This window comes from Apium graveolens, chromosome 4 (assembly GCF_009905375.1).
Source record: "Apium graveolens cultivar Ventura chromosome 4, ASM990537v1, whole genome shotgun sequence".
NCBI lineage: Eukaryota > Viridiplantae > Streptophyta > Magnoliopsida > Apiales > Apiaceae > Apium > Apium graveolens.
Genome location: NC_133650.1, coordinates 42808355 through 42821492, shown reverse-complemented (window position 1 = coordinate 42821492; position 13138 = coordinate 42808355). Strand labels below are relative to the sequence as shown.

Sequence of the window (13138 nt, the reverse complement as noted above, 5' to 3'; positions counted from 1 at the left end):
AGTTGTAGTTATCTAGTCAAATTTTCATGCATTTGTACTTAATGTTTTTGACATCATCAAATATCTATTAAACTTGTATATTATGCTAATTTACAAGTTGGGGGAGATTGTTAGATATATTTGATAATGTCATGGCTAATGTGATTTATGTTTAGTTTTCAGATCTTACTTAAACAGGATAAATCAGTACTTACTAGAGGTCAGGACTTAAGAATATCAGTACTTATATTATCAGGAGATAATCATCAGAAGATGGATATCAGAACTTAAGTACTGAAGGACGTTCAGATAGGAAGGCAGCTGGTTAAAGGAACGAAGATCGAGACAAATATAAGAAGAGATATGCATGAAGAATGAATTCTATGAAGAATAGAATACTTGGAAGAAAAGATATCTGATTGATATATTTTAGGAAGCAGAATTATATTCCATATCAATTAGCGATTATCTTGTAACTGTGTAGTATATAAACACAGACATAGGGTTTACACTATAAGTGTTATCACAATTGAGAAGATTATTCATTGTAACTCTAGCAGCTCTCGTGATATTTGTTCATCACTGAGAGAGAACAGTTTCATACTGTAACAGAGTTTATTGTTTCAATAAAGTTTGTTTTCTGTTACTTGAGTTATTAAAGTTCGATTTGATTGTACTATACACTGTATTCACCCCCTCTACAGTGTGTGTGACCTAACAACCCCCTTCTACAGTGTTGTGTGACCTAACAATTCGATTTAATTTGATGTCGGATTATATGAATTCATGATTACTTGCTATGTGTAAAGTACTGGGATAGTCGATGATATAAAGAGTATAAGGGTATAACTTATTATGTGTTATGTGTTATGCATGTGTATGTAAAATAAGTAGATATTGCGTTTGGGGTAGAAGTTAAACGTTCTGAGAAACGTCGGGGATCGATCAAGTTTCTAATTAGGGTTTATTTTGAATTGTAAATTTGGAGAGCGGAGGCATTCAGGCTAGAAAAAGGGAAGAAGTCTTAGGTGGTAGTAGCTAAGGTTCCGTAAAACATGAAAGCTTTTTTAGGCAAGTAACTATGCCTTCTATTATGAATTGATTATATAGAGATTATTGTTGTTGTCATGCACTGATAGAGTAAAGAATATTCGTAATGCTTTTATTGATCCATGTGATAACCCTGTCATTGATCCTTGTGATATTGTGATAAACCCTAACAGTAACCCCTTGCTCCAAGTACTTATACCATATTCTCGTACTTTGTTAACTTATGATCCTTTGACCCTAAGAGAGTCATCATGAACCTTTCATATGTCATATCTTGTTAACCTAGATTCCATTGATAATCGTTTGTGTATTGTTTATACGTCGTCCTTTGGAACTATCCTGATCATGGCCTTGTTATACCCTGTTTGACATTTGATCAATATCCTTAACTTACGATCCATGTTTACTTTCGGTTTGTTCACTTTCCTAGAATTCTTGAATTGAATTTAAGAATGACTTTTGACTTGAATGAGTCCAAACGATTTCACATATCAGTAATGCTGAAACTGAATATAGCCAAAATTCTTTGTATTCCAACACAAAGGTTTTCCAAATGAATTCCAAAAATATTTGATAAAGGCGTAAGAGACTAGTGGGACTAGTCCAGTCACGTAAGAGACTAGCGGGGCTAGTACAATATAAGGTTAAAATAATGTCATAGGTACCTTAATGACTGGATGGAAGTTAGTACGGGATGATCACCCGTATTCTACGTAAAAGATGGATATTCCAATCAAGGGTTCTTTGTTGTAAAATAATGAAAGTAAATGTTGTTACAAGCGTTATGCTTTTCTTTTAATTCGAAGTTGAATAGTTTGAATTGAATCTTCTTTAAAGTCTTGAGAATCTTGTCTGAGAACCCTGTCATAATACTTTTATATTGATGCTCATAGCTTAAAGTGATATATCTCTCAAAGTGTGAAACTCTCTCTGAGAACCCTGTCGATTGAACTTGAGAACCATTGGTTATTCAAACTTAAATCTTAAAAGCTTTTGAAACCCTCCTTTGGAACCCTTTCCTAGAAATTGATATAGTGTTTCCACCTAGTTTTTATCTTGAGATAGAATACCTCAGGCGATGTTATTTATTTTGATATATAGAACTATTTATATAGTTACTTGCTGAGCTTCTTTGCTCATTTATTTGCTTTGATCTAACCATGACAGTTTAGTAGAAGATGGTCAGACTTAGGCGCACCACTCGCAAGAGCGTTCCTGGAGGTCCCTAATGTGTTGTGGAATTTCAGATGCCAGATCAGGTAGATACTGTGTGAGAAAGAGACAATAAATTGGTGGGAAAAGTATTAGTTGAATCGGATATTTTTGGGTTATCTGTCGATTCAAAGTCGGAATCGAATAATTTGGTTTTAAATTATATTTTGGGTTATAATAATATTATTCTGATTGGTAGTTGTAATCTTGTCTCATACTTTATCCTGTTAGATCCTATTGGTTTCGGGTTTTAAATTATATTTTGGGTTGTAATAATATTATTTTGGTTGGTAGTTATAATCTTGTCTCATACTTTATCCTGTTAGATCCTGTTAGTTTCGGGGTTTATTATATTTCTGTTATTATTATATTAGTTTATTGGTGTTGTGGATCCTCATTCCTAACCCCAAGTTTGAGGGTGTCACATAAGTGGCCAACTCCAAAATGTGTTAAAGATCTGAGGAGTTTTCTAGACTTAGCAGGATATTATAGGAAGTTCATTAGGAATTATGTTGGAATTAGTAGAATTTTGACTGATCTGTTTAAGAAGGGTATTTTTTAGTGGAATGAGCAGGCACAAGTAGCATTTGAGACATTAAAGAATGCCTTGGTTGTTGCTCCAGTTTTAGCTATTCCTGACTTCACTAAGATGTTTGTGTTGGAAACTGATGCCTCTAAGGATGGAATAGGTGCAGTTCTGATGCTGGACAATCACCCTTTGGCAATTTTATGCAAATCTTTGGGGCCTAGATGGAAGAAGCTTTCAATTTATGAAAAAGAACTTTTGGATATTGTTACTGCAGTTCAAAAGTGGGAGTAATACCTAAATGGAGCTCATTTTATTACCAAAACTGATCAAAAAAGTTTGAAATGGCTTTTACAGCATAGGACCTCTACTCCATTTCAACATTTATGGCTTTTTAAGTTGATGCGTTTTGACTGTGAGACTCAATATAAAGCAGGAGTTGATAATAAGGTTGCAGATGCTTTATCCAGAGTACAAGGATCTGAAATTTTATGCTTAGCCATCTCTATTGTGAATTCAGATTTAGTTCAATATATTCATGCTAGCTACAATCTTGATTCTGAGTTAGCAGATCTTGTTGTTAAACTTCCACAAGGATTTGTTCATGATAAGTTCCATTGGCAACATAATTTTTTAAGGAAAAAAATGGAAGGTTGTGGGGGGTCCTGATGCTATATTAAGGAAGAAAATTATGGAGTGGCACCATAAAACACCTGAAGGAGGTCATGCAGGGAGGGATAGTACTTTACAAAGGGTAATAAGTTTGTTTTATTGGATTGGTATGACTCAAGATGTCAGGTCTTTAGTCAGGAACTGTGCAGTTTGTCAAGTCTCAAAGTATGATACGAGTGCCTCACCTGGTTTGTTACAGCATTTACCAGTTTCAACTGAGGTTTGGTGGATATTTCAATGAATTTTGTCACTGGTCTATCTAATTCTATGGTAAAGAAGTGATATTTGTGGCGGTGGATAGATTAAGCAAATACTCACATTTTATGCCATTACTTCACCCTTTCACTGCTCCAATGGTAGCTCAAGTGTACTTGGATCGAGTGTTTAAATTGCATTGTTGGCCTAGATCCATTGTCAGTGATAGAAATCCAATTTTCTTAAGTCACTTTTGAAAGGCATTATTCACCTTGCATGAAACTGATTTTCTGTTGTCATCTGTTTACCATCCTCTGACTGATGGCCAGACAAAGGTGGTCAACAGATGCTTGGAATCCTACTTGAGATGTATGTGTGCAGATTCACCTAAGGAATGGTCTATTTGGTTGCCTTTAGATGTATAATCAGACTTCATCCCCTTCATTTACCATACTTACCGGGAAAATGTGATGTTGATGTGGTGGATAAGAGTATGCAGAAAAGGGAAAGGATGATTTCTGTATTAAGGGAGAATTTGTTGAAAGCTCGGGTCAGGATGAAGAATTTAGCTGACATGTATAGATCAAACAGAGTTTCCAGTAAAGGGAATGGATTTGGTTGAAATTACAACCTTATAGACAATCATCAGTACAAGTAAGGTCCAATCAAAAGCTGTCTTCTAAGTACTTTGGACCATTTCATATTGGTGAATATATAGGCAAGGTTGCTTATAGACTCAAGCTGCCTGTGGATGCTAAGGTAAATAATATTTTTCATGTATCTCAATTAAAGAATTTCTGGGGTGATCCACCTGTGACTATCAATTGTCCTGATTAAATCATTGTGTCTAGTACAAATGTGGTTCCAATTCCTTGTGCTATTTTGGATAGTGGATACTATAATGATCAAAGTTCATAATACTTCTCAGGTTCAGTATCTAATTCAGTAGAAAGGACATTCTATTAACAAAGTTACTTGGGAGGTGGCATCCGATTTTTTTTCAAGATTTTCAAAATTTTCTGTTGTGCAGCTGAGGACAAGTCTGTTTTGGAGAAGGAAAATATGATAGTGTCTTCTATAGTGAATAGTCAAAGTCTGTTAAATGCTCAAAGTCACTCTAATAGTTAAAACATTACAAAAAGAATGGGAAATTCTGTTAGGATATTCATTATTTAGTTTGATGCTTTATCGATGTATAATAGCATCTCCAACAGAGGTTGCCAAATTGTCGAGGATTTGCCAAATCTTACATGGCATGGCACTGTTGGTGTCACCTATGGTTGTTTACCAAGATTACCAAAACTGGGCAACTTCCTAAAATGGTTAAAATATATATACAAATGCAAAAAGTTTATATCAATAATCCTTTTTTTAGTTTATGAGTCATTTACAATTTAATTTAAGGGACCACATAGGCAACAATTAAAAGGTTGCTAACTATTGGAGTAGAATGTTGCCAAGTTAATATAAAATTGAGCTAAAATAAAATATTAATATATACGATAATCTGACAAAGTTAGCGAGTAGCATCTTAAGCCTATTGGGTTGCAACTTCAACAGGTACATACAAATAACAGTCTTTGTATTATAATTTATATCCAAAAACCCAAAAATCATAGTAAATAATATTATAGGTGTCTTGTACAACACATACAACTAGAAACAGCCTTTAGTACAATCACTCTTCACTGTAGTTACAAATGGAATAAGATATCAAAATTTTTATTATCAAAAACATGAAAAAACTCTTTTTCAAGACTAAAACACACAAATTCGTAAAAACTCTCATAGGCTAGTTGAAAACAGATAACCGCCAGAAATCACTATCAGGGGCTAATTTCATCTTTTCTTTACAATATATTTTAGCTGTAACTTCAATCATGAGATGAACTGCTCACATTTTTCTTACAAACAAAGGTGCTGAACATGATCAGTTGCAGGATATAAATAGTATTTTTTTTATATCAATGGCTGGTGATGAGTAATTTCACATCTTCGTAAGCTTTAGTGTCTCCCATACCTTAGTGAGGGAATCCTGTGACAGCTACGTAGAACGTCAATGCTACCTAGTAAATGTATACGAATTACTGCTCTTCAGGTCCTTGAAATTCAAGATCCAGTTTACGCTTTAAATGTGTTCTATCAGCACTGTGACAAGAAAACCAACAAACACTCAGTACCAGAAAATATAGAAAAGTAGACTTCAAAACAAAAAATGCACAAATACCCTGAAATCTTATCCACGTCAACCATTCGCTTTTAAAACCATCATAGACTTGCAGCCACAAATATATTTTCACAAATCAACTATACAACCATATTTGGGAAAGTCACTTTTCAACTTAACATGTTTAACTATCTTCTTCTTTTCTACTTTCCTTATGTTATCTTTTAAATTCTCCAACATTTATATGTAACTAGAACCACAACTGCATCCAGCAAAAGAAAAGAGAATATTTGCTATTTTACACATATACTACTTAAAAGTAGGGTAAGAAATAAAGAGGGTAAAGAACTAACCAAGTGGAAACCACAAAATAAAAAGGTATCAAAAAAGATATATGAATTTAGCAAACTGTAAAGATAAAGATTATAAAAATACTCTAAAACGAATATATAATAATCTAATGGTATAATAATCATTGTTTATACAAGAAGCCTGTAACTGTCCCAAAAGTGTAAATTCCCATATAAATACTTTATGATAGACTGCAAGTTCATTTCATTGTTCAAATCTATTACATCATTGCATTATATGCATTCTTCTTGGTCATCATTTTGTTTTGTCCTTATTATGTTACACGATTGAACAGCACTAAGCACCTCATCGTTTGTCTACTTGTCTAAGTTGAGGGAAATTTCTGTTCAAGTTATTTAATTAATGTCTTGAGGGCACTTAATTAATATAATCACGTTAAATACAATAGTGCCTCAAATGAACCATTGTTATTAGTACATCATATACTTTAGAAAGTAACAGGCTCCTATCCAACTTCCAGTATTCACAAAAAAACACCGATTTTGATGTGAGAACAAGGTTTGATGAAAGGAACAAATAAAAAAGAGATCTTATTGCTTACATCAAGCAAAATTGTCATATAAGTAGGTACTCACATGTAACAGATTACATCTTTTATCAGAGAAACTACTAGAATAGCATCTACTTTTTCAGATTATTTGAATAGGACTCATTTATCTGTATACAACATTAGAATAGGAATTCCAATTTTTACAATAAAGAGGGGAAATCACACTCATCTTTAATGGAAAAAGGACTACATAATATTGGGTACTAGAATCTAGAGGACTGCATAGTGGAGAGATATCGTGTAAAACAGAGACCACTTATTTTCTTTCCTATATCAAGCACAGTACAAGGGATAATCCCTTGTTTCTTATTCTATATGTGCTAAAGACGATATCTTTCAGCTGAAGATTATTAATAATTAGAATAGGAAAGGCAAAGCTAAAATGTACAGACTATCATCGGTAGACTCGATATAGTACTTACCTGTTAATTGTTGGTCTTACAGGGGGCTTCATTCCAAATATTGAAAAATCCAATGACATGGGAGCATGTTCACTCTTTTCACCTCCTAATCTTTCATTTCCGTGATCATCAATCTTATGCACATGATATGCACTTCCTTCAGGTCCATCACGATTAGGCATTACTCTTCTGGACTTTCTGGGAGGAGACAACACAGTAGGACCATCCTGGAGATTGAAATCCGATGTCTTAGACTCTTTCTTTGGAGCGGGTCTCGGGAGAGAAATTGGTTCAGTGGGCAGAGGTCCAGAAGTAAAGTACCTAAGGTAATATATAAATACATGAATATGAATTAGACTTGGTAAATTGTAAACTATATTACAAAGAAAGAAATAAAAATACCTAATCTAGCAAAAAAAAAATACCTATGTTCAAGTGCCTCCTGAGCTGAAATTCTAGTTTTAGGGTCATACATGAACATCTTTGATAGGAGATCCAAAGTATCATCACTAGCCATCGGAAACAAAGTACGAAGCGGCTGTCCAGGTACATACTGGTACTCGACATAGTCAGGAAGGTAGATCATATCAGGCCACTGTGTGGGTTTGGGTGTACCAAAAGCTGCAAAGATCTTCCCCAGTTGATCAATGTCACTGTTACCCTAGAAATATTTGAAATCAACCAGTCATTTACTTGATAAACAAATACTTGAGCTTTATGCTTATTATCAAGCAAAGAGAGTTCACCAATAATTATAACAGATGCAGGAATATAACATAAATGCAGTGTTACTAAATCATGGAGTAATTAGAATAGGTAATATAAACAACCACTGAATATCAATAACAAGTGAAGCTTTTGACCATAAAGTACAGAGCAGACAGAGACTTGACTCGTGATAAGAATAATTTGTTTTGATCTTGAAGAAAATCATTATTAGCAGAAAAAAAGGAAGCCATCAATAATAGGGGCCCGTTTGGGGTTTCTTAAAAAATATAACTTATGACTTAAAGTTGAAAAGTGTCATATAATTGATAAGAACATCCTAACTTATAAGTTATTTAGGTGTTAGATAATTTTAAGTATAAGTTACTTATAAACTGATGTGTTTGGTAAATCATAACTTATAAGTTATAATATTTTTTGAAACAAAATTAAAATGTAAATTATAAATTACATAAATTGACAATTTCAATATATGAATATAAAATAAAAAAGAGAAATTTAAAAATAAGGATAATGATTTCGGGATAAAATTATATACACCATTCATCTTGATTAAAATAATATTATACTAATGATTCGTGCAAAAAAAAACATAACTGCATGTAATTAGTTGAATTTAGTTTAGTCGGTATAAGGGTTCCTATTTAAAATAAAATAAAATATACTATTCACCTAGGCTAAAAAAAATTATATGACTGGAACATGCTAACACAGAGATAAATTTAAAAGATAATTAACAATCACTTTAAAATTTTAAATGATAAATTTAATAGCTTAAAATTTTCATCAAATTAAATTTATAAAAATCATATAATTTTGTAAATAGTCCGTACATTGCACGAATTTTAAGTTAGTACTAAATTTAAAAGAGGAAATGAGGCGACAGAAGATAAGATGAGATTAGAAGATAAGATGAGATTGGAAGTAGAAAGTCAGGACTTTTGTCCGCGCTACGCATGCTTATTTTCTGACATTTAAAAAAGATAAAAAATAAATAATCACATTTCTAATTATATTATCGGACAACAAAAAACGTATAGATGCACCGTATTTCTTCTTATAAATGAAAGGAATCACAAAACCGTATTTTGAAATGATCATCCTTTTAATTATATTAACGAACAATTAAAAAATAAATAGATGGACCAAAAAAGCATGATCGTGATATGCAAATAAAACTCCAGGAACTATTGTAGTTCCTATTATTTGGTAAAACACTTGAATATAAATGAAAAGATTTTCTTCTCAAAAAAAATTTGAGCGTTGAGCAAAATGTGTACAATTTTTAATGGTCATGGGTGTTCTTATTAATCATAAGAAGAGACTCACTAACAATCAGAAAACTTTATTCAGTAATATAACATTTACATGATCTCATTTATCTTGTTTAACATGTGTAGGTACTCGCAAAAATATTACATCTAAATGAGTCACAACAATTTGATATACTCTCTTTACTATGCAAAGTTTGACGGTCAGCGGTCAGCGATCATTTTAATTTTGCAAATTAAAATATTCAATGATGCAGAAGAGTACGTGTGTGTTAAAGTAAAGGACCAACAACTGGCTAATATAGTTTAATTCAATATACTAATGAGAAGGTACAACGTGGAGAAGGTACAACGTGGAGAATTAACTATCATGGAGTAGTTCCTGACATAATGACATTTAAAGCCTCAGATTTTAACTCAACGAGGTAAATTTCTATAATATCCTGTAAACTTGTTCATAATCTTACACGTTATCAATTTCACCAACGTTTTGTTATCCGTTTGCACATCCATCATTGTTTGCCTTTTTCATCCCATAATTTGATCTTTTAAAAGCCTTATAATTGAGGGTACAATATGAATATGTTTAATTAAAATTTTAAAAAAATGAGATTGAAAACCAATAATAAGATGAGATTGGAAGTAGAAAGTACATGTTTATTAACATTCTGATTATGTCATTTAAGTCATATATATGTGCGTTGCAAACATTTTTCCAGACAGGTCCGCGTTCTCTCGATTACCATTTAAGTTGAATAAAGCCTCCGTTAAGAGGAACCAAACAGTTACCAAGTAATGAAATACAATCCCATTGGATATATACAACAGAAAATGTTATTTAAATCATGACCAAGAAATTATAAGATGTGTGGCCCAAGCACTTTTATATCCGGAAAAGAAACAATTTCTGTCATGCACAGTTACATTGACAAAATCAGGTAAGATATCTGACATCTATCCATGCTTCCCTAGAAATGATAAACAGCATATTTGTCAAGTGAAATCCAATTTACCACAAAACTAACTGTCAGAAGGGTACATCTTGGTAATTGAGATGTTAGAGACGGAAAATATACCTGATATTATTAGAATGTGTTTATCTTCACAAAAGGAAAAATACTTATGGCCACAGATGATGATATACAACAGCAGAAAAAAATGTACATTTAATCACTAAAAGATTCAGTCAAACAAAGCATGATGGTAAATTTCACCTGCAAAAAAGGCCTGCGCAGTAAGAGCTCAGCAAATATACAAGCTGCAGCCCATACGTCTACCCCAGGACCATATTGCTTTGCACCAAACAATAGCTCAGGGGCTCTATACCACCTTGCAAATACCTAAAGAACATGAAGAATGCTAAATCATATTCAAAGAATATGTTTTATTAACAACCTGCCATCTAGTGGGTACAATAATAGAATCACAGGATTAAAAATTAGAATAAAAGCAATAGTACCTTGAAATACAAATTTCAGATTGCATATAGTAAAATTAGTATATATGCAAAAACCAATTCTATCTACGAATATGAAGTAGCTCAAATGATAAGTAATAGTCATAAAGTGTAGATAAATGAAGGTTCATATGGTAAGTGATAATATATGCAGATCGAAACCAATCACCCCAAGCCGCCGATCATCTAGTTTCACAAAATCAGTAACCTGTCGGCCAACAAAACTAACGAGGCCATTCAAATTGTAGGTTTTCCACTCATTGTAGAGGCCTGTAAAAAAGCAATAAGCTTAAACAAATCAATATTTACCTGATGGGTGAATCTTCGATCTGGACTCCCAAATATACGTGCTAGACCAAAATCTGCCAGTTTAAGTTGTCCCTTAGGCCCTATCAGCAAGTTGTTTGGTTTCATATCCCTGTCAAGAAATTGTTAAAACAATAAGAGTACTACTAAAAAGTGTTGGCCAACAAAAATAATAACTATGTATCATTCACCTGTGCAAGACCCATTTCTTATGGCAGAAAGCAAGTCCTTTTAAAGTCATCTGAAGGAAGGACTTAATATCAGCAGGTGAAAGGACAATATTTCTATCGCGAATGACTGCCTCTAGATCTGTCTCCATGAACTCAAAAACAAGATGCAGATTCTCTTTATGAGGAAAGGCATCAATCAACTCTATTATATTTGGATCCTTGAGCTCCTTCAACAATTTAATTTCCCTAAGGGCAGTAAAATTCACCCCTTCCTTCTGCTTACCAATGCGAATTTTCTTAATAGCAACTGTTTGTCCTGTCTAAAATTTAGACATAGTTTACCGTATCAAATAAAGGCCCAAAAACCACAAGAAGATTTGCAGAAACTCAGCAAAATGCATCAATATGTTTCTCACAAATTTGACAATGTTTTTCAATTTTATTTCACCAGCTTTCACAATGGTGTTGGAATATTTTTGTAACCTTCAGTAATATTATCTTGATTCTCGGTATTGTAAACAGTAACATTTATCAAACATATTGCCATCGACAGTTCAATGGGCGTGAGTGCTGCTTGTGGAGGCATACATAAAGGCCGTATGTAACAATCTACTGCAGATTTTTAAATATCCATGCCTTCAATAGCCATTAAAGGAAAAAACATATATAAAGTGGGATAATTATCTCAAGTGGGATAATATTGTACTAGGGCACAAGCTCACAGATCTTCTAGTTGAGCATAGAGCAGTAGAGACAAAGGTCCTCAAAGTAGGACTAAACACCATCGGTTCCAGAATTATCAAGTATTAAGGAGATGGTAAGGTAGATGCCTACTATCATAGTAGCTTGGACGCTTAATATATTGAGGAATATCAAGAAAAAAAAGGGTAGTGTTTAATACAGGGGCATTTAAACAAACAAGGGGATTATTTATAGATCTAAAGAGACATGATGACATAAAGGAGCTAACAGAATGCAATATTCTTAAAAGTAACTTAAAGTGTAATTTTGGGTAGCTAGTATGTATTGTAAGTTAAAAGAGAGAATAAGTGTTGCAGATAATGCTTGTTCTAATTTTATGTTCACCGAAGCTGCCAGTGTACACATACATTTGGGAGAAAGCAAAGACAAGCGGAATGAATATGATGTAGGAAACAGTACCTTAGTGTCAATGGCTTTGAAGACAACACCGTAAGTGCCTTCACCTAAAACCTCACGCTTCAAATACCTATCCGCCACTTTCTTCCGTACCATTTCTTCTTCTACTTCCCCCATCCTGTTAATTAAGATTAAGATGATTAATCATTTTACATTCTACTTTACTTTTTCCTTTTTTATAATTATACCATCTCAAAACATACCTATATATAAACCCTAATTACATAAACACAAATATGAAAAAATAATAGGGAATACACACAATTCATCCTTACTTACTTGGTAGTGAAATAGGAGACCCCAATCCAATCCAATCCAACCCAATTCCCCGGTATCGAATTCAGTGAACTGTGAACCCCGCTCTTCTACTATACTGCTACTCTCTTAATTTATAAACAACAATAGCCCCCTCACCCACCTTCTTTTTTATTTATTTGGGTTTCTTTTCTATTATGTCCCATTTATTAAAATTCATTTCTAAACATATTTTGTTTCTCATTTTATTCGTAAATTAGCAATAATAATCGTGACTCCCAACTCATTTTCTTCATTTTCTTTTACACTACCAATTATAACATTTTTTATTATTTTTTATTAATAAAAAATTTGTACATCATATCAGATATATCAAATATCTAATAAATTTTTATTGTTTATCAATATGTATAATTTTTGTGAAAACCATTAACAATATATGTAATATTTTTAATAAAACTCATTAAACAAATTATATGTTTTCTTGTTTGTACCGTACAATTTGTATTTATTTAATAAATTCAAGTATAGTAGTCACTAACTCTCCATTTAAAATAGATATAAACTATTTCATAAAATTCTGTTAATCCGTTCACAAATATTAAACTAAAAATTAATATGTATTTTTTAAAAAAAAATACACATATTTTGATTGCAAAGTTAAACAATAAT

The 13138-nt window shown here is 32.7% G+C and overlaps 1 protein-coding gene across 1 annotated transcript; it reads right to left on the bottom strand.

Moving 5' to 3' along the window:
- Window positions 1-5235: 5235 nt before the first annotated feature.
- Window positions 5236-12628, bottom strand: LOC141717953 (cyclin-dependent kinase D-3-like). The gene is made up of 8 exons (XM_074520256.1): window positions 12491-12628; window positions 12215-12329; window positions 11075-11373; window positions 10887-10995; window positions 10336-10461; window positions 7550-7785; window positions 7146-7445; window positions 5236-5782 (listed from the first exon to the last, which is right to left on the bottom strand). The coding sequence occupies exons 2-8, from the start codon at window positions 12326-12328 to the stop codon at window positions 5719-5721; spliced, it is 1248 nt and encodes a 415-aa protein (XP_074376357.1). The 5' UTR covers window position 12329; window positions 12491-12628; the 3' UTR covers window positions 5236-5718.
- Window positions 12629-13138: the final 510 nt, after the last annotated feature.